We start from the raw sequence: 27,796 nt of genomic DNA, 5'->3' as shown, positions 1-27,796 counted from the left end.
CATACAAGAAAGAACATCCAGCTCTTTTCATCTGGTTTTCCCTTTCCCTTCTTCTTTTTAAATGCCTTTTCCTCTTAGAAATGTATGCTGAAGATGAAGAAGACAGACTTGCTAATTCTGTCCAAAAAATAAGGTTTTGGCTTGTGGTAGATAAATGTCAGACCACAGGCTCAGTTCTCTCTTTTTGATGGAAAGTGTCCTTGCTGGTATAAGCAACCATTACAAACTTCTAGCTAAGTCTGATTTGAGAGGTCAGATGTCAAATCTCACCCATGCAATCTCCAGCTGCACATCATTCTACTGCTCTTGATCTCTGTTTAAAGACATTTATCCAAACTCCTATTTCCTTTTTTTTACTAATGGAAAAAAAATAATAATTAATTAAAAGAGTTCTTCATTCAATAGAAGAAGATGTTTTAGGCTTTGTTATGCATTATTACAGACTTGTTCTGTAAATAAAAAGGGACTTAAAATCCAGAGGTTAGTCTGCCCCAATCTCTTTACTATCCTCATGCTGTGTGGATAGTAAAGCCAGCCATATGATGCATGACAGAAATAAAGATGCAGTTGGAAAAGTCAAAGCAGTTTCTCTTTCACAAAGTGAAACTGAATTACATATCCTACAAGTTACTGTGGGACTCCTCATGCCAGTTTAAGGATTTCAGTGGCAGGAGCCAGACCTTGCAATGGTTTAGGGCAACCACAGCTTTACCAAGTGTGTGCTCTGACAACTTTACCAAGTAGAAGCTCTGACACCTGTTCTGAACTCTAGCCCACCTTCTGCAGTGCACAGGAGAGACACATAAGCAGTATGCTGAGGTTACCCAGGTTTCTGTCCAGGCATTAGCAGACTTTGAAATAAATGGGGACAAAGGGAGTAACTGTAAAGCAGAGGAGCTCAACTGCCTGCAATGTTTTTGCCCAGAAAGGTTTTTGGTAAAAAGATGTTTTAAAGGATCCCAATTTGTACTTCTCCTCCTGCTTTTCTTTAATCAGTATTTTCCCAGTTTTACTCTAAGAAGAAACCACAGCTGAACTGAAATTCACGGAGCTCTGATGCTTCCCAGCCCATAAACAAATGGAGCAGACAGTTGTCTGAGGCTTCCAACACCTTTCAATTGCCTCAAATCTCTCAAGAGCTCTTTCTTTCTCCTTTCTATTCCCTTTTACATTCTCCCCAATTAATCCTCTCTCTTCTCTTTCTTTCTCTGGCTCTGCTTCTTAGCTGACAAGCCCATTCCTATCCATACATCTCCTGTTCCTCTTATTTGGGATCTCCTCCAATCTCATCACTATTCCAGGCTTGCTGCATCACTTTTCTTCCTACCCTGACTTTCCACAGCTTTTACACAGCTTAGTACACAAACCCAGATGAGCACTGTGGCAACCAGGCATGTTAGCTCCTGAATGTATCACTTCTGCTTGTCTCCATGCATCTTTCCCTTTCATCCTCTCTTAATGAATTTCTGACAAGCTGTTCATCCCACCCCTCAGCTCCTGCACTACATATGGCTGGCAGAACTCATCTCAGCTCACTTTAACACTGTGGAGTTAGATGTCAAGGTCTGACCACTACAGGATCCTTTATAGAGAGAAGTGACAGGAAGGACCCGTGTCTCTCCCACTGGCTGCAAAGGGAAATGGTTGGGATTCACTGCAAGGCCTTTAATTTTCAGATTTCAGTTTTGGGGAAGATGTCTGTTCACCCCACAAAAATCCTGAACAGCAAACAGAATGGTGATTAGAAAATGTGAAGATTCAAAACAGACTAATTCCACCCTTTTCATGTGCTCAGAAAGCAGGAAAATCTGCAAAGTGCTGGTTGCTCCTTTCGAACTTACAACTATCAAAAGGCAGTTATGAAAGAGGTCATATCACATGAGGTCAGTAACAGTAGAGGACTGAACATAAACAGCCAGGAGGTTTCTCCCAGTCCTATGTTCATAAAAATATACATCCTCATCCTTAGGGGAAGAACAGTAAAAATATGATTAGTATGTCCCTCTGTAGCTAAAAGGAATAAAAAAAAAAAATCTGAAATACTTTGAGCATGAGGGTGTCCCAGCTGGCTTGTTGTAGCTAAGAACACTATAAAAGGCAACGTACCATAATGGCTTTGGCATTGAACCCCTGCTGACCTAACTATCTGGATATATCTGACTCTGTCAACAGAATACTTGGAATATTTTGCTGAGTTTGCTCTCTATTCTTGGACTTTTCTGTCTTTGCTAAGTAAATAAAACCTTTTGTACCATATCTTGTGAAATGGTGAATGCAGTTAACCCTCAATGGCAACAGCCAAGCATAAACAGTACAGATATGTGTAGAAGTGAGGAGTCCTGATCCCTTCCCAGGTTTCATTCAATATACATGAAGATCTCAAAATGTTCTTTGAAGTAGACTGTGGTATACAAATCAGCAGGACTGTTACAACTACAAAATTTCAACAGATTAGCTGGATACAAACCTCAAAATGGAAAACTTAGTTTTGGCACCAACTATCAAATCACCAGAGGAGACTGAGGCCCAACATGAGAGACAATAATCTGGAAATAATCCTGGCACTTAGTACAAGAATGCTGACTGTTGCTTGCTAAAAGTGGCTTTTCAGAAGAAACCAACAAGTCCATGGAGTAAAGCTCCTACCTGGTCTAGACAGTTGCTCCGTAGGTAGCGCAGGGCTTGTTGGATGCTCTGGGGAAGAGGCTGCCCCGTTCTCTGGACGTGAACTATCAGGGGCACACCAAAGACATTCTTGTCCTTGTAGTCAGGGACTTTCATCCTCTTCATGAACTTTGGCACAGACCTGAAAATTAACATGAACAGGCTGCATGAAAAAAATCAGGGTATTTACACGCCTTGTGAGTAACACTACTGACAGAAATTGGTAACTGGGGCCTTTTTAATAAAGATGGTGAAATAATGTCTAATGCACAATACACAGACGCTTTACAATTTGCATAATTGATTAATTTCTTAATGTCTGTAAGTGGATGGTTTCTAAGGTATAGCATAACAATCAGTTCCAACAAGAACCTCTTACTACGCAGGTGTCATCCAGCTGAAGCCAACAAAAGCTGGTTTAAAGCATCTTTTAGGGACTCACAAGATTGGCAGAGCAAACCTGAGTGGAGAGGGTATCTGAGGGAAAAGGAGGTTCTAACATGCCGATGATTTTGATCTACTACCAGTTACATGATTTAGTATTTCTATTGACTAAAACTTTACAATAAGAAATGATGGTGGGAAATCCCTATGTGTCAGATTCCTCCCTCGTGTTATATTATTTATTCTAGTTGAGTAACTTAAGTGAAAGCTGGTGAGCTTGCTTTCTTCAAAAAATTGTGATGAAAACAAGAACCAACTGGATTCCCTTTTTGGGAGTCATGACTGCCATGGAATTAAAATAAGAAAGATGAATATGACCTGAATGTGACTAAGAGTTTTGTCATCTGTGTGGGAAGAAGTAAAAACTCATTTTAAATTACCTACTGAAGAAGTACAGTGTGTAACTCTACAGCTATTTACAGTGCCTCTCTTAAAAATCCTTAGAGACTGATCATAAAAACTGAAGAAATATCTCTCAGATGAAAACCTTGTACAAACAGCAGGACCTAGAATTTGCTGTATTCTAGTCTGCTTATTTGAAGCTGGGTAAGGTAAGATTCATTTCAGTGCAGATGCCAGCTAGCCACAGGGAGTGCTCCAAAGGAGAGCAGTGAAATGGGGATTAGTTTTACTGAATTTTGGTTATCTTACAGAGATTTAGAAAGAGTCAGCTGTCTGGGCTACCTCTATACCCACTCTAGAGAGAGACGTCTCTGGAAGGTGACCCAAACCCTCAGCCTTGGATATAATGGGCTGCTTTGAGGTTGCCTGTCTCTTTCCTCTGACCACAAACAGCCAACCTGACTTTCTCAGATCAGATTTATAACAGATTCCTCTTTTAACTTCCTAATGACTGATGTCAGTGAGGTGAATCTCACATGTATCAATTGTATCTATTTTTCCATTTCTAAGGGAAAACTTTTCTTAACGTAGCTCACAGATGAATTTAGTGGGATTTTGGGGAGGTGCTTTCAGCATGAAAATCACAATATAAATATCAAGTCATACTGTATCTGGACTGGGTGCCTTAGTGTATTAGGGAAAGATTCTGTCATTGTTTTGATTATTTCTCAGATACTTTTAAACTCTTATTAGTGAACCAAAATCACTACAATGCCCATTTCCATTTCTGTTTTACCTCAATCTGTGGGGCCCACCAGGGTTTTTGTACCATGAAATATGCAGGTTTCTGTAGCCAGTTGCTAGAGAAGGAGCCACATAGTGAGCATTCCCATCCATGTGCGCTTCCCTCCACTCCCTGAGTGACCAGGTAGCTGTCACAGCTGCCAGGGCTGCAAGCTCCCTCTAACACAGGTCCAGGCCTAGGCCAAAGCCAGCATCTTTGATTTCTAGAGAGAAGTCCCATAACTATTCTAACCCTTCTTTTAAAGCACAAACAAAGCAGTATCAAACACATGAAGCAGCAGCTGTTTCTTTTTGAATCACCAAATGAATACTGGGTAAGACTTACTGTAAACTTTTCCTACTTTATAGTCACTCTCTCCTATTCCTGTTTATTTTTCTGGAACTGTAGCATTGTTCAAAAGGCCAGGGTTGTCTCTCTGTTAGAGCACAGGAATGAAGCCAGATTTCCAGGATCTATTTCTCACTCTGCCAACAAGCCACGAGGCAGCAATGGATTAAAAGGGACAGTTTCAAATCCCACGCTTGAAGTCAATGGTTCCTTCTAATTGCATTTACTTACCAACAGAGTAACAGAATTAGAAGAAACTATTTTCTTCTAAAAAGTCTCCTTCCAGTTACCAGTGGTACTCACCAGGTCCAGCCATGTTTGTTTGACATGGAGTACTTTTCCATGATGGCAGTGAGTCGAAGCAGAGAGAATTTTTGCAGTAGATTCAGCTGGGCTGCTGACTGGTTGCTGATGTGAAGCGATGCAATGGAGCGGCTCAGACGATGAGAGATCTGGAAACTCTGCCATCGTAATTGCCTTTAGCAAAAGAAATGGTAGAAAAATCAGAGAACTGCTCTGGTTGGGCAGAAAAGATGGTGTACTGTGAGATAGGGCTGGGCAATGTATAAAACATGCATAAACACACACATATGTGATGGCTTGTGGTGTGTCAACTGAAAGAAAATTTACCTTGGAGATAAATACAGCAATTTAGTCAATCTCTTTAATATCAGAAATGCCTAAGTTTTGTCATTTTAACATTAGATTCATAGGTGGGTGTGGGTGCAGTCCATATACTTGGGGAAGCAGTGCTGCCTGCTGTGGTCTTTAGCCCACACACTTCTAACAGGATGTGGGAGATTCAGAGACAAATGTTCTTTGCCGGACTCAGAACTGGTGTTTGATGCCTAGTCCCTCATCTCCCAGGGGACTGACCTGACCACTGAGGTATTTGGAGACGAGGTTCTCCAAACAGCTCTGTTATTAAATGCTGAAGGACTTTTTTGAAAAAGGATTAAACCCTGTGTCTCCTTAGTTAGAGCTATAACCACCAAGCTATTGAACCATTCACATCTTTTTACTCCAAAGCATTTTCTCTGTATACTGGTTTCATGAGAAAAAATACCCTAATTTTATTTTTTTACTTCACTAAATATAAGTTCTAACTCAAATCCTAAAAACTTTGTCACTGCTCATTTACTCAATAGTTTCCTCCAGTCCACTTTCACTTCTGTGGTGGTGGTGAACAAGCACAGGTAGCAGCAAACCATGGCAAGGCAGAGTCCTTTGTGAGGGTGTGACAAGACTGACAGCAGATCAGAAAATACCAGTATTATCAGAAATACCAGTATCAGAAAATACTAAGTATGTTCTCCCTGCTTTGGCACTTACAAAGCCACCCTACATGCAACAGTTTAGACCCACAAAAGCTTTTTCCCAGGACCATTGGTACTTGGCTCAACAGGAGCTCATCACTGACTTAAAACAGGTCTTTAGACTATCAACAAAATTCCACTTTTCACTTTATTAAGAAGTCAGTCATTCACCATCATTTCATCCCACCCATGTAAGGGGCTGGGACTTTGTTCTCTTTGAGCACAAAGAGGCACATTTCTAAAGAAGATCAGTGCATTTAAAAAGTGCATAAAGCTACAGATTCATAAACACCTGTGCGTCTAACTTAGAAGCCAAATTAAAAATACATCCTACAACATATACAGGGTCCTGCTATGTAATCAATGGATCAAGGGATAAAAAATGCCTTAGTTTGCTCTATTAAACCAATTCTGCATCAATGCCATGAAAGAATCTCCACAGCAGGATGTCCCTTCCCTCAAAATCCCACCTTTCCCTGGGAAGTCCCCATCTCCATACAGGATGAACACTACTATAATGGTACCCTGGGCCTTCTGACTCCCAAGCTGAGAACCTCTGCTTCATTATATTGTATTTCACAGTCTGTGGATTTGTATACAAAATTTTGCTACTTACCTGCTTGGCCTTGTGAGTGATGCTCCCACCCCAGAGTCCCTCCTGTCCCTAACACCAGTGGCTTCAGATTCATTCAGGGATGTTCCATCTCTGTCCATGTCGCTCGGGGTGGTCCGGCCATCCGACACAGAGTTTCCTTCAAAATCGAGAGTGATCTGTGTAGGCGACTGGAAAGGCAGTGATGGGGATTCCCTGGCTGACACGTCACCAACCGGCAGACCTGGCAACACCTTCTTTGACCAACCATCTACCACCTCCTGCAGTCCATTGACATGTTGCAAAATGTCATCTAACTGAGGAAAAAGGACATCTTTCTCTATGTCCAGGAGGTCCCCAGTACTAGCATACAAGTGGGAACCCGGCACATTGTCATAAATACTAATTCTGCTCTCTTTAGGACAGCAAGCCATCAGGCCGGATTCCTTTGGAGTAGAGCAGTTCTGCTTTCCCAAAGAGATGCTGCCTGTCCTCCAGTTTACACTGTTACTGTTGTCTGTAGGTGAGAGGCTTTCAATAGAAAGTGCCTTTGGGAAAGTCCCTGGTTTGTGATCCTTGGGAATGTGCACAACCAAGTTCTCCTGGGAATGAAATTCGTTTTTGCGGTTTTGGTCCACCACTTGCCGTAAGGCCGTTCCTGCCAGAACATCCAGGTCTTCCAGGTACATCCCACCTCTCTTGTTTGCTTCATGGCACTTGCGCTCCTTCAAACACGGCGTGCTCACCCCACTGCTGCTGTTTTCGGAGTGACTGCTGTCACTGCTGGATTTGGCAGAAGAGGGAAGCCCTCTTTTGACTGAATCTTGCCCCAAATTCTGGAGATCGCCGTTGACTATCTGTACACAGTGCATGTCTTTCAAGGATTTTGGCTCAAACTGGAGAACCGGTCCGCTGATTTCTAAAGGACCTGTTCTTCCCGAGCCTTTGAGTTTCCCATGCACAGCTTTTGCTTTTAGCGTCTCCATGCGTTTTAGAAAGGTTTTCGCTCTGGCTCGTGTTGGATTTTCATTCTTCAGGGCATCCTTGGGGGACGGGGCGGTGTTTATTGCAGCGGAGTCCTGCAGCAGGGTGCTTTCCACATCATGATGGGCAGAGCAGTCACAGGCCTCCCTGGCAGTGCTGGTGGTGCCAGACTGGCTCCGGTTGTCACTGCCCCCACTGCTCTCGCTGTGAATTGATGAGAGCTCAGGCTCGCTCAGATCTGTAAGGACGCTCTCACTGCTGGTCGTGTTTTTCATTTTAATGTCCCCAGAAGAGCCATGTCTGTCAGATCGGTGAAGCAGAGTGTCAATGTCGTCCACCCGAGACCATCGTTTGCTGGTTCTTTGGAAAGTCCATTTATTACTGATGGCACAGAGATCTTCTTCATCTGAATCTTCACTCTGGGAAAAAAAGCACGTGGCACGTGTTAAAATTGTGTGCTTTAACTTGATATTTGAATTAATGAGATCGGGCTGCTCCAGGTGAGCAACAGGCAACAAAGTCTCTCTGAGCCAAGTTTATGGAAGGCAGGTCATCAGTCCTTTCATAACACCCTCTTTCATTTAACTGTAAAGACTGCAAACATCTCAACTAGAAAGGAATAAAAGCCTGCTCCATGTTAGGAGTCCCACTGATACCTCCTGGCTTCCATGGACCACCTGTGCACTGAATTCTGTAGGGCTGATGCTCCCAGTGACTGTTTAGGGAAAAAAATGTTTTGAAAGGCCAAAGTAAAGGAATCCTGATTTGCAGGGATGGTGTTAAGATACACATGGTAAACACAGGGAAATGGCTGGGTACTACAGCAATGTGAGCTATTTAAAATTCCAAGACAGCAAATATCTGGCGCTGCACGTAGGTTTGCAGTGAGAACTAAATAAACATCTATAAACTTCACGGGCCAGATACATCTAACAAGATTTATGTTTCGGGAATATAACGACAGATAAATAATCATGATGCTTAAAAGAACAATAAAAAAAAAAATTGGCAGTATTGCTCAGGGTGTGTCTGAGTGCAGGCAAAGGAAACAGAGAAGGCAGCCATGGGAGTGTGGGCAGGAGGAGCAGCCAGACTCAGGCTGTGTTGGGTCAGCATCTGCAGCTGAGGTGAGCTTTCTTACAGTGGGCAACCACTGTCTTCACTGCTGTCATCAGTAGAGGCACCCTGAACTTGATGACCTGCAGCCTGCCCCCACTGTCTCTGGCTTCCTTCAACCTCTTCCAAGGCAGCAGCACCCCACAGCCCTTCCTGCTCTCATCCCTCGGCCTCAGGCATGCAGAACTGTACTTATGTTTGGGTAGCTCCAGGAGCTACTCTGCAATGCAGAGAACGTGTGCCTTGAAGAAAAGTGAGATAAAAAAACCTCACCCTATGACATTTTTCTCATCTGTTTGCTCAAACAAAAAAGATACATCTTCAGCATGAAGCCCAAGGTTGCTGAGTACCCTTTTCCTGACTTTGAACTGGACTTATACTGCATTATTCTTGTGCATTTGTTTTAAAGCAGAACAAACTAACTTCACCTACATGACATTCAAACAGCTCTTCACATTCTTGGAAGCAGTATGAAGGCTGTAAAATATGACAGGCTGTCAGACTAAAATGAGGTGCTAAACCAGAAAGACTATTTTGGGACTGGAAAAATTCTCATTTTAAAAGTCTATTATTAGAAGTATTTTTATATGAAGTTTTGATGGTAAAGTTATCTCCAATCTTTGACTAGATCTTTGCTGGCCTGTCTAATTGAAAAATGTAAACCAAATTTTACAAGAGCACCCAAAACCTTAAATAACGTGAAACCTCAAAGCTGGAGATTGCGATCAGTAGCGGGCCAGGTCTCACTGATGCCATAAACTTTTGCCAGTTTATCACTCCAAGTTAGCCAGATGTTTTAGATCGTGTCCAAACCATAAAATAAAATATAGCTGTGAAATTTTGGGTTTAGGCATTCCTCTTTCTTTTGTTAACATTGAGGTGTGCAGTGCTCCTGTGAGTTTACAGGAATGAATGGAGATCCTCATTCTGGGCTTGTTAAAGAGAAAAATTGAGCACCTAGTGAAGTATGAGCGAAGGGGCTAGAAAAGGCTAATACTGCTTTGGCCATTTTGTCAGGGAAGAAATGGCACATCAGACAGTTCTACCTTTGTTTTAACTCCACAGCTTGCTGTATGCATATATGGACCAAAGGACTGCATAGCCTCAGGAACTTAAAAATCCATTTATTGTGGTCTTAGTAGTGCCACAAAGTGGATATTTTAAAAACCACAAGGGTACGTACTTTTAAATATTTAGCAGTGGTAATTATATCTACAAAGCATACCACTGCTGAAGCGTTGGTGGCACCAGCCAGCAGGATAAACATATTTTTAAAATTTGTTCTACATTACAATATGCCAAAGGGACCTTAAAGAAGATTCTTGGCTGACACAAATCCCTGTAGCTGCACTGACATTACTGTATGAGCTGACAGGATTTAGCCTGTATTTTCTACAAGCTGGAATCGATTAAAGTAGCCAAAGTGGTAGAGACATAGCAAAAAACACCAAGAAGAGAGCACAGAGCAGAAGACAGAAATAAAAATAAATTCAGTGGTAAATATACTTTAAATCAAAAGTTTGTGGGGTTTTTATTTTGTGGGGCTTTTTTGTGTTTTTGTTTTGTTTGTTTGTTTGAGTTTTGGTTTTTTGGAATTTTTTTTTGACAAAGCAGAGATGAAGAGAAATGGATATTGGTAGTAAACAAGTTTTGCCTCTAACCATGGCAAAGATGGGATTACATTCTGCCCAAGAATCACTTAGAAAATACTTAGAGGTTTTTCAGTGGCAAAATTTGCAGCTCAATTAAATAAAGGCTTAGTTTTCGGTTCCTTTTAATTGATAAAGAAACATGCTTGTGTTTCATCAGAAGCAAAATCAGGCAAATATGAAATGAAATATCTGGATGCTGAGATACTGCCATGGTGACTCACTACAAATTCAGCTGCACTGTGAGTCCTATGACATACTGTGCTTTTCTTTTGATGAAATCAATAGAAATTCTGGAAGCCACAAACATCCTGAATGACCCACTGTTCTTGTCAGATATCTGAGTGTCCTGACAAACGAAACTGTCCAAAAAAAAAAAAAAGTTGAGAGCACTTAGCCCACCCACGTGTCACCAGCTAGGGGGACAGTGGATCAAGAGAAGGTCTGAAAGCAATGATTCATCTGACACAGGCAGAGCAGACATTTTGGAGCAGTGACTGTATATTCCTACTGACCTGGGGTGAAATCAAGCGCACGGCTTTGGAGCATATTCCAAAGTCCAGTTAATACCATTATGTTTGGGAAGATGAGAAGGGGCAAGTTTCTTGAGGAGTGACTGGTAACATTTGCCAAAGAGAAAGAGGTTTTGATTCACAGATTTGTCACAGCTGATTTGAAATAGTGCAGCTTTTTGACTGAGGATGTACTTGCCTGAAATACAGAGGCATGCTAACAAAAGGCAAGTAGTGGATTTATTCACGGTGGAATTCTGCCACATTTTTCCAGCTGGGGGCAGGAATTCTCATAAATCGACAGCTGCAGAAGGCAGTTAATCCAAAGGCTAATCTCTGTCTGTCCAAATCGCTTACGGACATATTTGCAACACATACATGAGGATTTCTGTTTGCATCTTGATGAAGCCAAGGGAAGACAGCAGCCCACAGTGGGAATGGTCTGGGTGGGAGAGTGGGCAGTAGGGAACGCTGATGCCGAGCTGTCTTTCACAAGAACCTCGCCTGGCAGCTTGCTTGGCCATATTTTGGTGAATCACGCAAGCAGCTGTGCCAGTCCTGTGCGTACCTGTTATGCTGAAGCTCCAAAGCCGGCTGATTTTGCATTTCATTGTTCAGATCAGCATAGAGACTATTAGGAAAATACTACAGCCAAAGATTTATTTAGTTTGCTGATCAATTTCAGACCCAGTTTCTGGCTTTTACACTTGCATTTACATTTCCTCCTGTCAGCAGGCTCTCCTTCCTCCTCTTCTCTCACCCACATTCTCTTCTACTTTCAGTTGCTCTGTATCTGTGGACTAAAATCTCCTCCAACTCCACTTTGTCTACATTTTCCTGTGCTCAGCTTCTCTGTGGCCTTGTGCAGGTATGGACCCAAGCAGCTTCTGTGCCCTTAAAAGAGTACCAAGCAGGGTCATGTCCCTTCCACCACAAATTAGTGGTCATCTGCAAGGAGATCAGCTGAGGACTTCAGCCCATTCAGAACAGGGAGGAGTGGCAGCAAAAAAATGAATGAAAAACAAACATAACAACAAAAAAAAATCCTCCCTTTTTAACTCCCTTTTTGTCCCAAGATAAAAAAAACAAAACCCATGTGCAGTGAAGAGAAGTCCCTGCAGCTCCAGGGAATGGACAACATAGAAACTAAAGAGGCCAGTACACAAAGGAATAAGCAGATTTGTGCCAAAGTAGGATATTTGGACATTAAAACCATCCTCTGTTCAAGTTCCCTCAAACACTGAATAGAGTATGATGAGACTGAATTTGCAAAGATATCAAAAATTCAGCTCTTGGAGTCAGTTTTTTAAAAGCACTGGATAAACACTCTAGGAAGGAAAAACAAGAACCACGATTTTTCAGAGTTGACAGCAACCATTGTACAACACTCAAGGACTTTGGGGAATTTGTGACCAGAAAACCAAACATTCAACAGTTAATGCTGGACACGTTACCAAACTCTCAAAATCAACAGGCTGTTTCTGCAGCCCTCACTGAAACCCTTTATGCTCAGATAATTCCAGTGTTACACAGGAGCTTGTAAGGACGACAGAGTTTATTTTCATATTCTTAACTGGGAAGAAGTCAGTACAAGAAACAAAGAAAAGCTGCTGTTTTCATCTGAGCAGCTTCCATTTTTTCTGAGCAGGATTTTCCACTGTGTACTCATATGGCATTGACAAACAAGCCAGTCTAATGAAGCTTTACTGTCTTTTCACCCACTAACTTTAATTGCACACAGGTAGAGTTTAAGTACTGTGTGAGCCCTTCTAACACATGCAGTATTTACTCACAGCTTCTCTTCTATTTATAGTTTCAAGATTCAGCAATTCACATGCATCCAGGTAATGCTGACATGCATGTTCAAAGTAAAATAACTTACTTTTAAGAGCATTACTAGATTAAAGGCTAGATTGGGGTGGTCTTATCACAAAAGCCAGGGTATATTTAATGAAGTTCCCTTACCTTTTTTCTTTGGAAGTTCACATCGAGTTTCATTGAGGCGCACTTGTTCAGTGTGTTCAGTCGTCTACAGGGCAAAGCAAATTCAAAAGATTAGCAGTCTCTGACTAAAGGGCATGATTTTTTGCAAGTTGAAAACATGCTCTCTTATCTTACTGTAGGGTGCCAACCACATATAACAGCTTCAGAAAGGATAGTGGTCAGCTATTCCAGCAACATGACCGCTACATGAAAAGGGACCCTTAGTTTCACTTTACTTGACAGCCAGATTTGACAGATTGCTTTTTAATTCACAGCCATTTCCATACTTAGCACAGGAAACAACTATAAACAAAACACCTTTGATAGCTGGGAAATAAGAAGAGAAGGAGGTGAGTTGCCTTATGCAAAGGCATCAAAAATGACTGCAACGTAATTGGTCTAAAATGGGAATTTCAAAGCACTGGTGAAAGACCAAACAAAAAACCAGCTGCAGTTCCTCACTTCTGACAGTTGGCACTTCTTTAAAAAAGTTGACATAAAGAACTTCTAGCTGCTACCTAAAAGTTTCTCCAAAGCCAATAGTTTATTTTCTCCTATCTGTGGATCTTACACACAGGTTAACACACCCAACATGTAAAAAATCTAATGTTTTGAAATAAATATTTTTAGCTATTTTTGACCATGTTCATACTGATGTCACCAGAGTCTCTGTAAGGCTTCTACTCCTTAAATCCAAGGCCATCCTGTGATGACAGTGAGTTGGAATGACAATCTGTGTGTGTGTGTGTGTGTGTGTGTGTGTGTGTCTTTGTGCAAGGACAGCCAGAGGACAAGTAAACATGCTCTTTCAATAGAGAACCTCCTGTGGTAATGATAATTGATTTGGTTTTATTTATACTTAAAGATCCTGATCCATGAAACCATCAAAGTTCTAAAAGTAGAGGCTGAAAGTTAAATATGTTCGACTTTGAAAATTTTCCATATCTAGGACTGAATTTCAAAATAAAGGGAGGCAGAGTGAGAGATCCACATGCCCACAGCATTCTTCTGTTGCCTGCTCGTATCTCCTGTCTTTATAGCAAGACCTGTCTCTGTTGCTTTTGGGTTGCAGGGAGAGGCCTCCAATTTCCAGAACTTAACATTTGAAAGGCATGTGATAAGTTACAAGGACACATGAAAAAAGTATCAGATCAATGATATAATCTCTCACATAACATAAGAAGATTATGGCATTAACATATTCCTCTGCAGAACTTCTAATATTAGAATACCTTTCAGATTGCCACCACTAACAAAGAGCTGACCCACCAAATGTGGATCTTCCTTAAAAAAAAATTCCCTCTGAAAATATCACCTGCTCATTTGTAGATCAAATATTCCTCCCTAACTCAAGCCAATAAATCCGTTATGCTGCATCAGAAAAGTCCTGTGCTCGTGGTATTAATTTGGTTTAATGTATGCACAAGCACACCCTGCATGCATGATAGCAATGTTGAAATAAATTCCAGGGTTTGTGGCTGTGTAGCTATATCTGCAGCCTTCTGCCCACAAATCTTCTTCTGGGATTACATCTATTATTGCAAAACTCCTCTTTTGCCCAAACACAGAATTTCTCAACCCAAAGTAGCATTTTTTTGGGCCCTGGGGCTGAATAACGTTCAGTGCTTCATTCGAGCACAAAATGTTTAAATGTGGGTATCGGTGTCAATCCCAAGTATGCAGAGGCACATTTTCAAAGGATCCAGCCCAGCTTTCTATCTTTGGGGACAGCTTCCCCTTAATGCTGAGTATTGGCTAATATTGGAGTCCCTGCACCTCTCTGTCAGCTGGCCTGTGCTGAAGGGAAAAGTCTAGCTACATTTCCACACTTGCTCCACCAAAACCAAGACTACTTTTTACTGGGTGCCAGGGACTTCAACCCCAGGTTTTAAATTCACCCCTCTGCAAAACACTGTTATGTTTTCTGGGGCTCTTCCAGGGCTGTGGAAAGATTTGCCAGTGAAATTACAGAACAAATGATCATATTTGTGAGTTTGTCTGGTACTAACAGCTCAAATCAAAATCAGTCTTTTTCAGCTTCTTTCGCCTTGTTGATGTGCCAGTGGTGGCAGAAAGCTTTTTTCATCAGTTTAAAGTTGTCAGATGACTGACAGTCAACTCCTCAGCTAGTCTTTCAAAAAGAAAAAAACCCAGAAGTTTCTGGCTACAAAGGCTGTCACCAATGTTTCAGCTGAAGTGAGAGGAGCACTGCACTTTTATGGCACTGCTTAAAACACATGGGAAAAGAATGCCTGTTTGTAATGTTAACAAAACACAAAGTCTGAATTTGAGAAAAGGCAGGGAAAAACACATTAAATAAACACAAGAGAGGTGGCTATATAAAACCCAAATAATCTAGGATGCATTTGAAAGCATCTGGAAATTTCTGCATTGTTCAGGGACAGACTGGAGAAAGCATGTATTACAGTGATGTTAATTTTATTTCTTCTCCAGAGCATCCAAGGTGGCTTAAGACTTTGAAATAATTCTTAAAAAGCCAGCAGAGATATTCAGGTGCACAAACAGATATTTCTGGTGCTATTTTAGATCCCCAGGAGTATCAAGCCTGGCCTTCAGCTGCTGCAGGTACCTCGGTCCAGACAACACACGGAGAAGTCCAGGCTCTCTGAGGAGATTTAAGATGGCCATAGACACAAGTCCTTAGGGCTCTGAATCCCAACCCCAGTGCTGTAATTGTTAAATCTTATGATTAAAGTTCTTCAGAAGCAGGAAATCTCCAACTTTTGCATTCTTTACAGCACTGAGCAGTCTTTACAAATAAATACGAGCTTGTAGCTAGGCAGGCTCTGGACAGCTGGAAAATCTGTGGGGGACCTGTTGTCCTGCTTTAAGAGCAATCCAAGTAAGAGGGAGCAATCTGAGTGACAGGGAGACAGCTCTGAAGGGAGTTTGAGTTCCAGGTGGATCCCTGGACCTGTTCTGCAGCTGCTTTCAAGCAGGTGCTTTGGAATGCAGCCAGGGCCACAGGCCAGCCGTGAAGGAGAGGTGTCATGGGGAGGACAAGCACGGACAGTACAGTCCATGGATCTGCATCAGCAGATCCACAAATGCCCTCTCTTATGGATTTTGACCAGGAAAACACATTCTGTTGTTCTGCAAATGCTTCTCTGAGGGAACTACAACACTATTTCTTTGTTTTATTGTGATCCCTAGCCAGGCTGAGTACACATGTCCGTGCCTGCCTTCTTCTGGTGCTGTCAGCTTTGGGAAGAGGACATCAAGCTCTTGATGCTGGGCTTTGCAGAGGTTTTAACACTGAATAAGAGTCCTCCCAACACCATTAGGGCAGCCAGATGGTACTGACCGCACACCCATCATTTCACAACTCTGGTGGGAAGATGTCCCATGCCATACAGCACTTTGTTTATGATCTGTCTAAGAGACAACAGCTATGGAAAAATAAAATGCTATGGAAAAAAAGACTGCTTGGCACAGCTCAAATTTTAAGAGCTTGATTTGGGGAACTATGTATCAGACTGTGATATACTTGTTCTTCATGTTCTTAGTCACTGTATTTACGTGAATACAAAAAGTACAGCGTGGCTTGGCTTCTCCTTCTCACCCTCTTATCACAGCAGCCACAAGAGTTCCCAGAGCAGAGTTGGTTGCTGCTATTTTGGACGTGACACAGCTATAAAATTTTCATGCTCAATTATTGTTTTGGCAGGATGACAGCATTTGCCTGCAGATTGCCTGGCAATTCTCTATTGTTCATTACTCAATAAAATCGGAGTGGAATCTCTTGATAGATACGCCTCTAACCCAAAGGCCTCAAATTTGGTTTTTACTCTGCCAAATTTTCGAATTATATTGTAAACAGCAGGAATGTTAGAATATCTCTATAAGGTCACTGAAATCTTTTACAACAGGGAGTCTTCGACTTTCTGGCTAAAATACTAGCAGCTGCCTTAAAAAAAGGTTCTTCCTCATTTATGCCTCACGTTGTCTGGTATACTTCAATGCCATGAGAAAACTGATTATAAAATGAGATTGAGAGTCTGATTTCAACCCACAAGAGCAGAGAAATTCAGTGTTTATGCTATTACTATTCAGAGCTAAAACTGCTCAAACTGATTATCCATGCTGGCATTTCAGCTTTAAAATTATCTTCCAAAAAGAAATGAGAAGCCCATTTTGTTCAGCACTATGTGCTGAATGCACTATTAGTCAGTGCGATGGCTTGGTCACGCATAGCTTTAAGGGCAGCTTTCAATGTTAGAAGAATGGAAGTTTGACTGCCAACCTGGGAATCTGCACACAGAAATAATAACCAGCCTTTTTCAACTTTCTCTTTGCTCAAAGTGCATCACAGCCTGCAGCTCTCAGGTACACAGGCGTGCACCTTGCAGTAACACCATCACAGAGCAAAGGTCGGCGATGGTGTTACTGTGGTCACTGTGATGGCCCACAGTGGTCAGCTGAGCTGGGAGGATTTCCAATGCACTGAAAAACTTGCAAATGCTGGTTTGATAGCTCATAGAGTAAAAAAGCTGGAAATGGGGGCAGCAGCTGACACTGTTCACTGTTTCTGATGAATTTGAACCTCGGCATTTGGTACAATGGCTTTTTACGGCTCGCTTTCAGTGAAGGGTTTGAAGCTGCTGAGTTACATTGAATAAAATGTCTACAATCTGAAAACATACCCTGTACATAATACTTGTATTTCTAATATTATGAGGAACTATTCCTTTTTAAGATCTAAGCTGTTTAAAAACTCCCAACAAAAATTCAAGTAAACAGGTATTGTCTTCTGAATAAAATAATTACAGAAGCAGTTAGAGAGTAATAAACCCATTTATCTTTAAAGTGTGGAAATATCTGTGTCTATGCTTTTTTTCTATAGGTCTCATCATTGTCCCTTGATTTAGGCTAATGTAAAGCATTTTTTCCCCATGAGTGCATCTATCTAGCTGCTAGTTAGTTTTCCAAACCCTCATATCTTAATAAAAGAGAAAAAAACCCCAACTAACCAAGTCTCTACCTTCTCAGCTTGCAAAATAATCCTCATAAATATATCAACATAGTAACTGTAGGTGTATCTGTGAGTCTACAGAGAGGCTGGAAGAACAAGAGATAAGCTGTTCCCATTTTTAGCTGCGTAGGTGTTGGATGCCTGGTGACTGTGACTGCAGCAACACCATTGCCAATAACTCCAGAGAAGAATGATTAGGGAGCATCACAGAGCTATGAGATGGATACAGATCTCACTGTTTTCTCTCACAAGAAAGGGGTAGGAACAAACATCTTTCTTGCATTTTTAATGGTCCTTCAATTTTGTGGTAAAGGGCAGAGGGGAAGAGATCTCAATCTCCTATCTCTATCCTTTTCCAGTTCCCAAATGCAGCAGAGTATGTCTTCCATCGTGCCAGATTGAAGAAGGGGGATGTGCATATGTATGGGAAGGAGGTATCTCAGGTGTGGGCACAGCAATCTCAGCAAGCAGCACAGAACAGCAGTGGATCAAGTCTGCAATTAATTCTGTTCTCAGGCATCTGTGAGAGAGAGCACTGGAGAATCCAAGTCTTTCCTACTGATTTACCTTCAGACACAAAGGCTATTACACAGAGAAAGAGAATATTCTGTTCCCCACAGCCATAATGCACAGCATGAGAAACAACAGGTCTCACTTGCAGCAGGGGAAGTTTGGAAAAGCAATCTGACAGCTGTACCCAGAAATTACCTGGATCTGCTGGGAAGGGGGGCATAGCCTGGGATGGAGAGATGGTCTAGATGCAGTCTCTATCACTCCTATTTATGGTGATTCTCAGAAACCTTCTCTGCATTCCTCCACCACAAACTCAATCCTTACAATGTACAGTATGATGTGGAACATCACCTCCTAAAGCCATCTCTGCTGACTTTAGCCACAGTTGCAGAAGGGGAAATAAAGTCTTGTCCAATTATCTTGATGTTGGTGTTGTGAAAGTTTCCATAACATGTAATGAAGCCTGCTTGGTTAAGGGCCAGACGCTCCTTTGTCCTGACTTGAAGAGGAGAGGAGCAGAACCCAGCTTGAGCTGAGCACAGGGGAAAGAAGAAGGGAACAATGTCTCTGCCATGTGGTTTTGCAAAACTGCCACAGAATTGCTGTGTCTCGAGTCCTGGGGGACAGGACTTGAGCAATGCAGTATGGTATATTCATCACAGAGTATAAAAAGCAAGATAAACAGCAAACACAGGACAGCTGGGAGAGGCAAAGCACTGATTAGTTGTAGCATCTGTACTACTGGGGGGTCTGTAGTACTGGGTCTGGTCCCACTTCTGTTACTGGTGCCAAATGAGAGTACCAAGGGAATCACAGCAGCATGAAAACTGTGCCTGCTGCCAGAGGAAAGGAATTGCTGAATTCTCTGCAATGAAGTTTCATCTTTTTTGCTGGACTCACACATAAGAGTTATTGATGTGAAACTCAAATGTGACTCTCATTTATTCAGAGTTTACTTGCACTACTGCTAGTCCTGAAAAAGCATGTGTTTCAAATCCATTGGATTTGGGTCTTCTCAAATTATGTGATGCTTTCTGTGAGTGTAGTGGGTCTCCTACTGCAGCATCTTCTGTAAGAGAAATTAACTCAGAATGGTGGCATTAATGCACCTGGACAAGCACACACCTCAACTGCTGCTATGCCAACAGTCAAAAATCATCTCATGCTTTTAAATTATCAGAAAAGAAACTTGGAGTGTTATTTACCTGCAAAGAGGTTCTACAAGGTCCTTGTCAAGAAAATCATGATCTTTCTTTACTGCAGCAATGTCAATGGGAAACTGGGAGTCTGTAAAAGGAGACACAATATTAAGATGACTGCTTGCTTCTCAAGTGAAAATACATTGTCTACATCTAAATTGCTTTGCATGTGCTTGCTCACTGAAATCTAGTATGACCAATTTCACTCAGCTCTGGTTCCCTTCCAGCTGTATCTGTGACCCTTCTGACATCATATTGGGGTTTTTTTCTGTTAGAGGTATAGCTGAACATCCACTGCATTTGAGTCACAGCAAAATTATTTCATTTTGGCTTTAAAAAATACTCAACTGTTAGCTGTTCATTTTAGCACCTTGCACAAATGGATGAGATCAGGGAATTACCACCACACTTACTTTACATGAGCAACAAGGTTTTCCCTTCTCATTACAGTGGCTTAATGAGTTATTGGCCAGACAGACTTTGCCAAAGCCCTAGAAATGTTCTGTGCCTTTTGTTTTTAAAACAGATCCAAATAGCAATGATTTCAGACAGAGGGTTACTCAAATAACAGACAAAAAAAAAAACCCTCACACTGAATTATACTCCCCAATATTAGCTAAAAAGCCAGAATAGTATGCTGGAAGCTGACATTTGCAACGAAAAGTGACACAGCTCTGTAACAGTGGGATGGGTTCCAGTGCTGTGGCTGGTCTCCAGACTGCTCTGCCATGCTTAGGTAGCTCAGCAGGATGCTGGGATGCAGGAACTTCAGCCAGCATTTTCAGACACTGCTGCTCAGCACTGCCATAATAGATGCCTGTGAAAAGCACCTTGTTTTTGGAGACACAGTCTGTCTAGAGCACATATTGACTGCATGGGAACTGTTGGAGCCCAGCACAGGTTGTTTTTTGGAGAGAACATCCTTTTCAGTTAAGCAGGCAGCAGGTGCCTCTTTCTCTGGTGGAGTCAGTATGTGACACACACTGAATGCAAGGCAGACACAAAAGCACTGCTGGCTACCCAGGGACTGTGCTAGATACACATTGTGTCAGTTTTGGTCTGGCAGGCTTATTAGTCTTAGTTCCTTGCTGGATTTAACAGAGCCTGCCTGCCTCCTGTGGACCACCTGAGTATCCCTGAATGGTGTTCCTGTCCCCTGGCACCTGAGCAGCCCAACAGGACCCAGAACCTGGGCCCTGATGGAGCTCAGCTGGCCAAGGGGGTGTCCTCAGCATCCCACTCCCTGCCATCCTTAGCCCCACATGAGGCTAAGGTGGGGCAGGGGTGGTGTTCCAGCTGACACCCTGCAGACTTGGCTCTGACCCATGAGGCTCCTTGGCCCTCATTCCATGAGTGGATCTGTGCTGCCTCCAGACTCATGCTGACCCTGGAGGGTGTCCAGAGGTGTTTGGCAGAGCTGCCTTTCGGCCAATAAGCCTGAGTGGGCCTGAGCTGGGTGTCTCTGGCAGGGAGAACATGCACTTTGGGAAAAACGAGGCTCAGCCACAGTTTCCCTCTCAGCATTGAGCTGCGAAGAGCAGGAAAAACCCAGCTCCAGTCCCCAAACTACTACGGAACACAGCAGCAGCGCAACCACTCGCCCTGCCCTTGGGGACACTGCTTCCCTGGGCATGAACTTAACACCTAGGAAGGGAACACCACCATTTGCACTGAGGGAGTACTGAACTATCAGCTTTTCTTTGCAAAAGTGAAGTGCAACTCAGATTATTCACTTTTGGTAACTCTGCAGAGTTTTCAGTCTTACTTTCAGCATGATCGAAATTTTCAATAACTTCTAGTGTCTTAATCTTATTTCAGGCACGATTCAGAAAGGTTTTAGAAAAGAAACTCATGCTTTTAGATATTTTGTAGTAGTTTTTGTTAACCTTTGAGGTTTACACAAGCTATCTCCCCCCCCTTTTTTTTTTTAACTTCCCATGGTTACAAGGGTAAGAATCTTACTTTTCTTTATGCACTGGTATGACTCCAGCAGCTGAGGCTTTGTGAAGCATCCAGCCATGGCCATTACTCAGTCAAATGTGGAGTTGGCTGACTGCAAGCTCTCCTGGCGAGGGCCCAGTGCACTTTCAGAACCCCACAAAGAGGAGAAAGACCAACTTACCCTCATAGAACTGAGCATATTGGGGAAATCCAGCTGCACGTAACCAGTCACACGCTTCCTTTGCTTCGATTTCTGAGCAAAAAGAGGAAAGAGAAAACAGTTCACACTTTGTTATTTTGAATTAGAAGTTCTTTCAATTACAAAGAAATAACAAAGAAACTTGGTAGGATCTGTTTGCTGTTACAGTACTGTCATCACTCTGAATCACACTTTATAGCATCAGAAGAGAGTCCCTCTGAGAAACCTGCCTGTCTCCACAGGACCCTGGGGTGCACAAAGCCCTTGGTGGCTGGGACCAAGTGTTAACCATCTCCTTGCAGCAGAAGCTGTTCAGCCAGGTTTGTGGCTCTGTGATCTACCCTCCCCCAAGGGTAAGTTGCTGGCAAGAGGCAAAGGTGGAGCGGGGTGAAAATGGGGTGACAGGGAGCAGGCACGGCGTTCTTTCCTCTTCTGACATTTCTTGAGGAGCAGAATGCCATGTGAAATCCATGGGAAGTGCTGCCAGGAAAACCTTAGTGCAGGTGTCATGATACTGAAGGCACAATTGCAGGGGCATATCTATTTTTACCAAGCTCCATGGGCTCACATTCTGGAAAGCAGCGTGCTGGGTCCAGCTCTGCCCAGCACCTGCACTGCCTGCTTGTGCAGCTGCTCCCGGACCAGCTGGGGGAACAACTGAAAACAGAGGCTCATCCACACAAATGTGGCTTTCAGAGGAAACCTGGGAAACATCTCTTTGCTGTCCAAACCTAGATCAGGATCTACCACTTGAACAGTTTTGGTTTACAGGATCAAAGTCAAAGCACATATCTGCTCCTCTTACATTTGCAAAACACGAAGAAACAGAGCGTGCAGGTGTTAAAGAAAGTCGACATTTTATGTTGCTTATTAATCAACCTGAAGGAAGCAGTCAAGGTTTTGACACATTTGTGGCTGTAAAATCTAGACAGCCATAACACAAACCCCTAACTATAAAGCAAACAATGGAACTGGAAGGAGATGATCAGGCTCAGTTGCTCTTCTGCATAGTTTGCCTTGCATGTGAAAAAATTTCCAGTTTGTAAATCAGTTTTCTACTAAAATGCATTTTTACAGGTAAGACCTGCTGTTGTGAACTTTTGCCTGTGTAATTCTTTTCAGATCACTCATTATATATACCCTTAATGACTTTACCCAACGAAGCTCACTATAAAATCTGCTTTGTATGTACTCTGCAGTGTGTGACCTGCACACCTTTCTGATCTCCTAAAAAATGAATCACACCGGCAAATTTTGTAGCAGAAATCAAAATCCAGAATACAAGGTCTATGCATCAAAAACTCAACATCCCAACGATGATTAGACAGCCAGGAACAACTCCACAACGGTCACAATCATTAGCAGTGCTGAAAAGGATTTACCACCAGGTCTTCATTTGCTTTGACATTAGTTCATGTCAAGGCCAAAAAACAGAGTATGAAAGTACATTCAGTTCTTGACACTGCACAAAAGAATAAGCAGCTTACATAAAACGTGGCTCTCACTAGAGCACATCTGTGTGCTGAAAGCACATCTCTATTATGTTCCAGTTAGACTATTTCTATTAAATGCTTGGAAAAAAGACAAGTCTTTATACTTTTTTTCTTTCGCTTAATTCAGTCTCATGAAACACAGACAAATCAATCCCATTTCAAAATGTATTTTACAACTCAGAACAGCTGTATGTACATTCTAGCTTCATCTGGCCTGGAAACACAACTGACAGAGGCTGTGGGTGATGGAGAATGCTACCATCTAATGCTCTTATACGCTTATCATATTTCAATGTTTTTTTGCAGTTGGCTGCTCAGAGGAACTTGCTGAGAAATATTCTTGCAGCCCAAACAAGAACTAAAAATTCTCAGGTTGCAATGAGTGAGTAATTATAGGGAATAAACAAGAAAGTAGATCTCACTCTTCTCTGAGGTTTTGTTTTTCGTTTTTTGTGGTGTTTTTGGTTTGTTTTTTACTTTTTTTTTTGCTGAGGTTGTTTGCAACACACTGTATTCTGTCAAATATAATTGACTGATTAACTTCTGCCTTCAAAACTTTGACTCTATATCCTCCATGAAGGCATTTCTGGGGAGTATTCTCATTTTCTGAATGACTACCTCAGCCTTGAGTAAGATTTGCTAATCTTCCAGGATACTGAGTTCCAAGACAAGTATCAGTTCCCCGCTTCCTCCCATATCTCTCTTTCTGGTCTTATCCAGAGAATAGGACAGAAGTGCACCAGGCTGCTGGCACAGCCCAAACCTGACTTTGCTCATACAAGTGTGTTCCTGCTGGCTAAGGGCACCTGTTCCAGTCATTCCACTCCTGGTCCCTCCTACAGTTTAGGTGAAAAGGTACAACAAAGGATTCACTCCTCAGCAGACATCAAAGGTGATTTCTACTATTTTGCCCTGGGCATGTAATCCAAGTTATAGTTCAGAGTGCAACAGAGATGCTTTAATTAATTCATGCTGCAATGTTTGAACAATAATTTGGCATGCTAAGTTTAACCTTCTCTTTTTGTGCCCATATCCTAATATTTGCTTTTTCTTACTTCATAGTGAAACATTAGCGAAGACTTTTTGGGAAGAGATGTGCAGCACCAAAAATACCTCAGTGGAGGTGTCAATGGAGGGTGGTAGAAACACCTTTGGCAGTGTTGTCCTAGTGCTGTCTGTTCCCATGTCCAGGCTAATACAGGGGTTGGATCCTGCCTGCAGCAGATGCACTGTCTTGGTGCACACTGAAGGACTTGGAAACCCACGTACGCTCACAGGTGGCACCAAGGCAGTTTGTCAACAGCAGAGAGAAGGAATGTCATGGTGAGAAGAGTGATTTCAGAGAGGAGGTGGCTCAAGGCTGGCAGGAGGCACAGTTCCTCCAGCTCCTACCAGAAGCACGTGAGCCACCACTGACCCACAAGCAGGACCAAAAAGGCTGCTTGCCCCAGCACACCTGATGGTGGGTTTGTCCTTATGCACCACTGTTCTTTCTGCTCTGTGGCGTCTGGAAAAAAAATTAGGCATAATCTGTCTACTGCTTTCCACCTGCTTGGGCAGAAGTTAACTACAATCATTAATTATTAAGGCTAGATTATAATTCAGTCACAAATATTGGCACCTGTCAGTATGTCTCACAGGACTAGAATTCTAAGGAGTATTTTTCAGTTTCTAGTTGAAGCTTGGAGAAAACGAATTTCTCTTTTCCGTTTCATTTTTCTGCTGGTAGTGAGGTATAATTCAGGCCAAAATAAGGAGAGAGGTTCACTCAGGAAATGTGACAAGTATTCAGAGCACAGCTGGGTCTTGGCTTTGAGTCTATCTTTAGTATTAAACAGGTTTGAGCTTGTCTCCCACAAACCGTGTGGGTGGCTCTGGCTGTTCTGGGGAGACAGTTGTTTGTCATCTCCCCTGCTCTTCCAACACTTTCTCTGATTCTTCACAAACTGATTTGTTTCTGCCCAACACCAGACTAGCAGCCAGCTGCCACCAAAGAGGACATCCTTGCCCTGCCTATCCAACACCAGCTGGCTGCTTCTCCTGCTTCCCTTGTGCCACACCAGCTCCTGGCTAACCCTTCAGAGACCCAGCTCAACCCCCTAAGCTGGCAGAAAACTAACCCTCCAAAAGTGGAAATGGTCTGCTGTTGGATTAGCAAACTGACTCAAATCCTCTAATGGTTCTGTTTAATTTATGTTAGCTGCCTTTTAACAAGCTCAAGAAAGTCAAACTGATGGAACAGTCCTTCCCTCATGAAGGGGCACAGGAGAACTAAAAAGTCTAAAAAGTCTAAAAAGTTGTTTGGTGAAAAGCTCTGTCAGAAGAAACTCGTGTGAATAAATTAATTTTCTGTCTTGGAATCTTATCACCATCTACAAATATCAATGCTAAGACCTAGTTACTATAGTCCTTTCCTTTTTTCTGTCTAGATATCAGTATTTCATCTTATTTCTGCCTTTCTTCCATTTTCCCTGTTTCTTCTGTTTTGGCGTTCCTCTCTTTTTTTTTAGCTACATTTTTATTTAAAATGCAGATGTCCCTTTGCACAATGCAGTGAAAGATTTATCAACTAGAATAAATAAGGTACATAATTACCCCATCTATTGTGTTTATGTCAACTTTATGGGATAACCTTTATTATTCACCTTCTGTAACAAATCACTGTTAAATGTTCACTTTAGTATTCCTCCTGTATTGCTCACCACTTAAATCTACTTTAGTATTTTCAGATAAAATATCTAGAGATGTTAGAGAAAATAATTAATTAATTAATTGGAAAGAAGTGCATTTGACTGTGAAGTGACATCAGTGAGCAAGTGGTTAGTCTGGTTACATCAACTTTTGGTCCTTGTCTTACTCTTTCCTGCAAGAGGAGGAAAACTGTTAGGATGAGTTTGTGCTGCATCTTCCAGAACAAAATTCTAGGCTACCTGGCATTCTAGGGTCAGTTTGGAGGCTCAGCTCAACCCAGGGTGGTAAAATGCCTTTTACTCTCAGGAATTGCTGCAGATCTCTATGAAAGGTAAACCAGAGAATACTCCTGGGGAAGAACCACTGATGGTGCCTTAGACCTGAGACATGCTCCAGGCAGCTGTAGGCACTCAGCCAGCCTTGTCTCACAGGTCCTGGTACAACCCTTGTGTCCAAACTTGTCAAGTCACCAACAAGCAGTGTCACCACTCTGAAGTCTCCCCAGAAGACTTCAGGAGGGAAGATGAGTTCTTTGGAAAAGTTCAATCAGGCTGAAGCTGTATGAGAACAGCTCTAGCATGTTTCAGCTTCTTCTTGCAGCTCAGTCTGAGATACTGCAATGGTTGTCATTGCTCTCCTGGCTACCTCACAGTCTTTAGGATATTTATCTGTGTTACTCTTCTTATTTCAAAGATGGGGATTTAAAGCACTTCAGAAGTACATAAACAAGTTAGAGGTGAGGCTGATGGGAATTAGATGCCTGACACTTATCTGGCCATAAAAATAGGGTTATGCAACTCCTCAGTTACCCTTAGAAATCTAGTCTGGACAACCCAAATTCCAAATTTCTGATATGTAAATGCATCACTCTACCCTCCCTCAGCTACAATGTACCACTAAAAGCTGATAGGTTTCCATTAAGTGGCATTTGCAAAGCTTCTTCAGAGCTCTGAAATTAGGATGTAAGGGTGCTAAATTGGAAAGAACAAGAATACATTTGTAAATATGAGAAAGGATGGCTTTTCAACTCACGTAGGAAATTCATGGCAAAACAAGAGCTCACATGTGAGCAACCTGGTATAGGGAAAGGTGTCCCTGCCTACCCACTGCAGGGGGGTTGTAACTTTAATGTCCCTTCCAACAAATGCCGTTCTGTGATTTTATGATTCCATGATCTACAGCTTGCAAGGAGCAGGTTAATACTTTAATTACTGTATTATCATCTCATTTCACTAGTGCAAGCAGTTGGTGTAGAGCATGGAAAAATTAAAAACTTGTCATATTCCCTAAGGAAAAATATCTGTGCAATTTAATAAAGACAGATACAATTTTCAGTAACCTTTCATGCTTTTGGGTAGAGGTTTAATGCTTTACCCCATTCCCATCCACTCTATAGGACTTTTCCAGAATAATTCCAATAATAACGCAACAGCAATTGTACCATACAGCTGTAAAATTATCATTTATAGTACAAATCTATAATAAATAAAACAAACCATAAGCATACAATGAATTTATATGTTTTACTGCACTATGGTGCACACGAGTCAATAAATTCTGATAATAAGGTTTTCAAAAGTGGAATTTCATTGGAATTATTTTATATCACGCCATATAATTAGTATTAGAGACAAGGTTATGTTTTGCAAGGAAGGGACAAATAAAACTGTCAAAGTGTTATTTTAATAGTCCTAAACCTTTCGTGGAATATTGTGGTACTAGTAATATTACAATAAAATACGGACCTTTTAAACTACTGTGGCTGAATATAATTTAAATGTCAATAGAAAAAGATCTTTCATGAGTAGTTCCTTTATGTGTAATTCTTTACCCTTGGTGAGTAATAGTCAAATGTGTCCATTCATGCTCTGACTTCTTAGAGAGGTTGAAAGTGAGAAGCCTGATTATTTATGAACATGAAAAAAAATAAATCTTGTATGCTGAGAGATTAAAAGAGTGTGACTGTTTACCTTGGAGAGCAGATGAATAAGGAAGGGTTATGCTAAAATGGTATAAAATCAGGGGTAATACAA

General features: G+C 41.9%; 1 protein-coding gene across 7 annotated transcripts in view; it reads right to left on the bottom strand.

Annotated features, from left to right (window-relative positions):
- Nucleotides 1-27,796, bottom strand: part of STARD13 (StAR related lipid transfer domain containing 13) — a 282,866-nt gene that overhangs the window by 15,330 nt on the left and 239,740 nt on the right. For all 7 annotated transcript variants that reach the window (XM_084201227.1, XM_084201228.1, XM_084201229.1 and 4 more), the window contains 6 exons: nucleotides 21,562-21,633; nucleotides 19,446-19,527; nucleotides 12,717-12,780; nucleotides 6,515-7,893; nucleotides 4,886-5,059; nucleotides 2,647-2,806 (listed from right to left, as the gene is read on the bottom strand). In XM_084201227.1, coding sequence (XP_084057353.1) covers nucleotides 2,647-2,806; nucleotides 4,886-5,059; nucleotides 6,515-7,893; nucleotides 12,717-12,780; nucleotides 19,446-19,527; nucleotides 21,562-21,633 — 1,931 coding nt within the window. The remainder of the gene's footprint in view (nucleotides 1-2,646; nucleotides 2,807-4,885; nucleotides 5,060-6,514; nucleotides 7,894-12,716; nucleotides 12,781-19,445; nucleotides 19,528-21,561; nucleotides 21,634-27,796) is intronic.

This window comes from Fringilla coelebs (genome assembly GCF_963513975.1).
Source record: "Fringilla coelebs genome assembly, chromosome: 2".
Classification (NCBI taxonomy): domain Eukaryota; kingdom Metazoa; phylum Chordata; class Aves; order Passeriformes; family Fringillidae; genus Fringilla; species Fringilla coelebs.
Note: the sequence above shows the minus strand (reverse complement) of the source record. Positions and strands in the feature narration are given on the sequence as shown.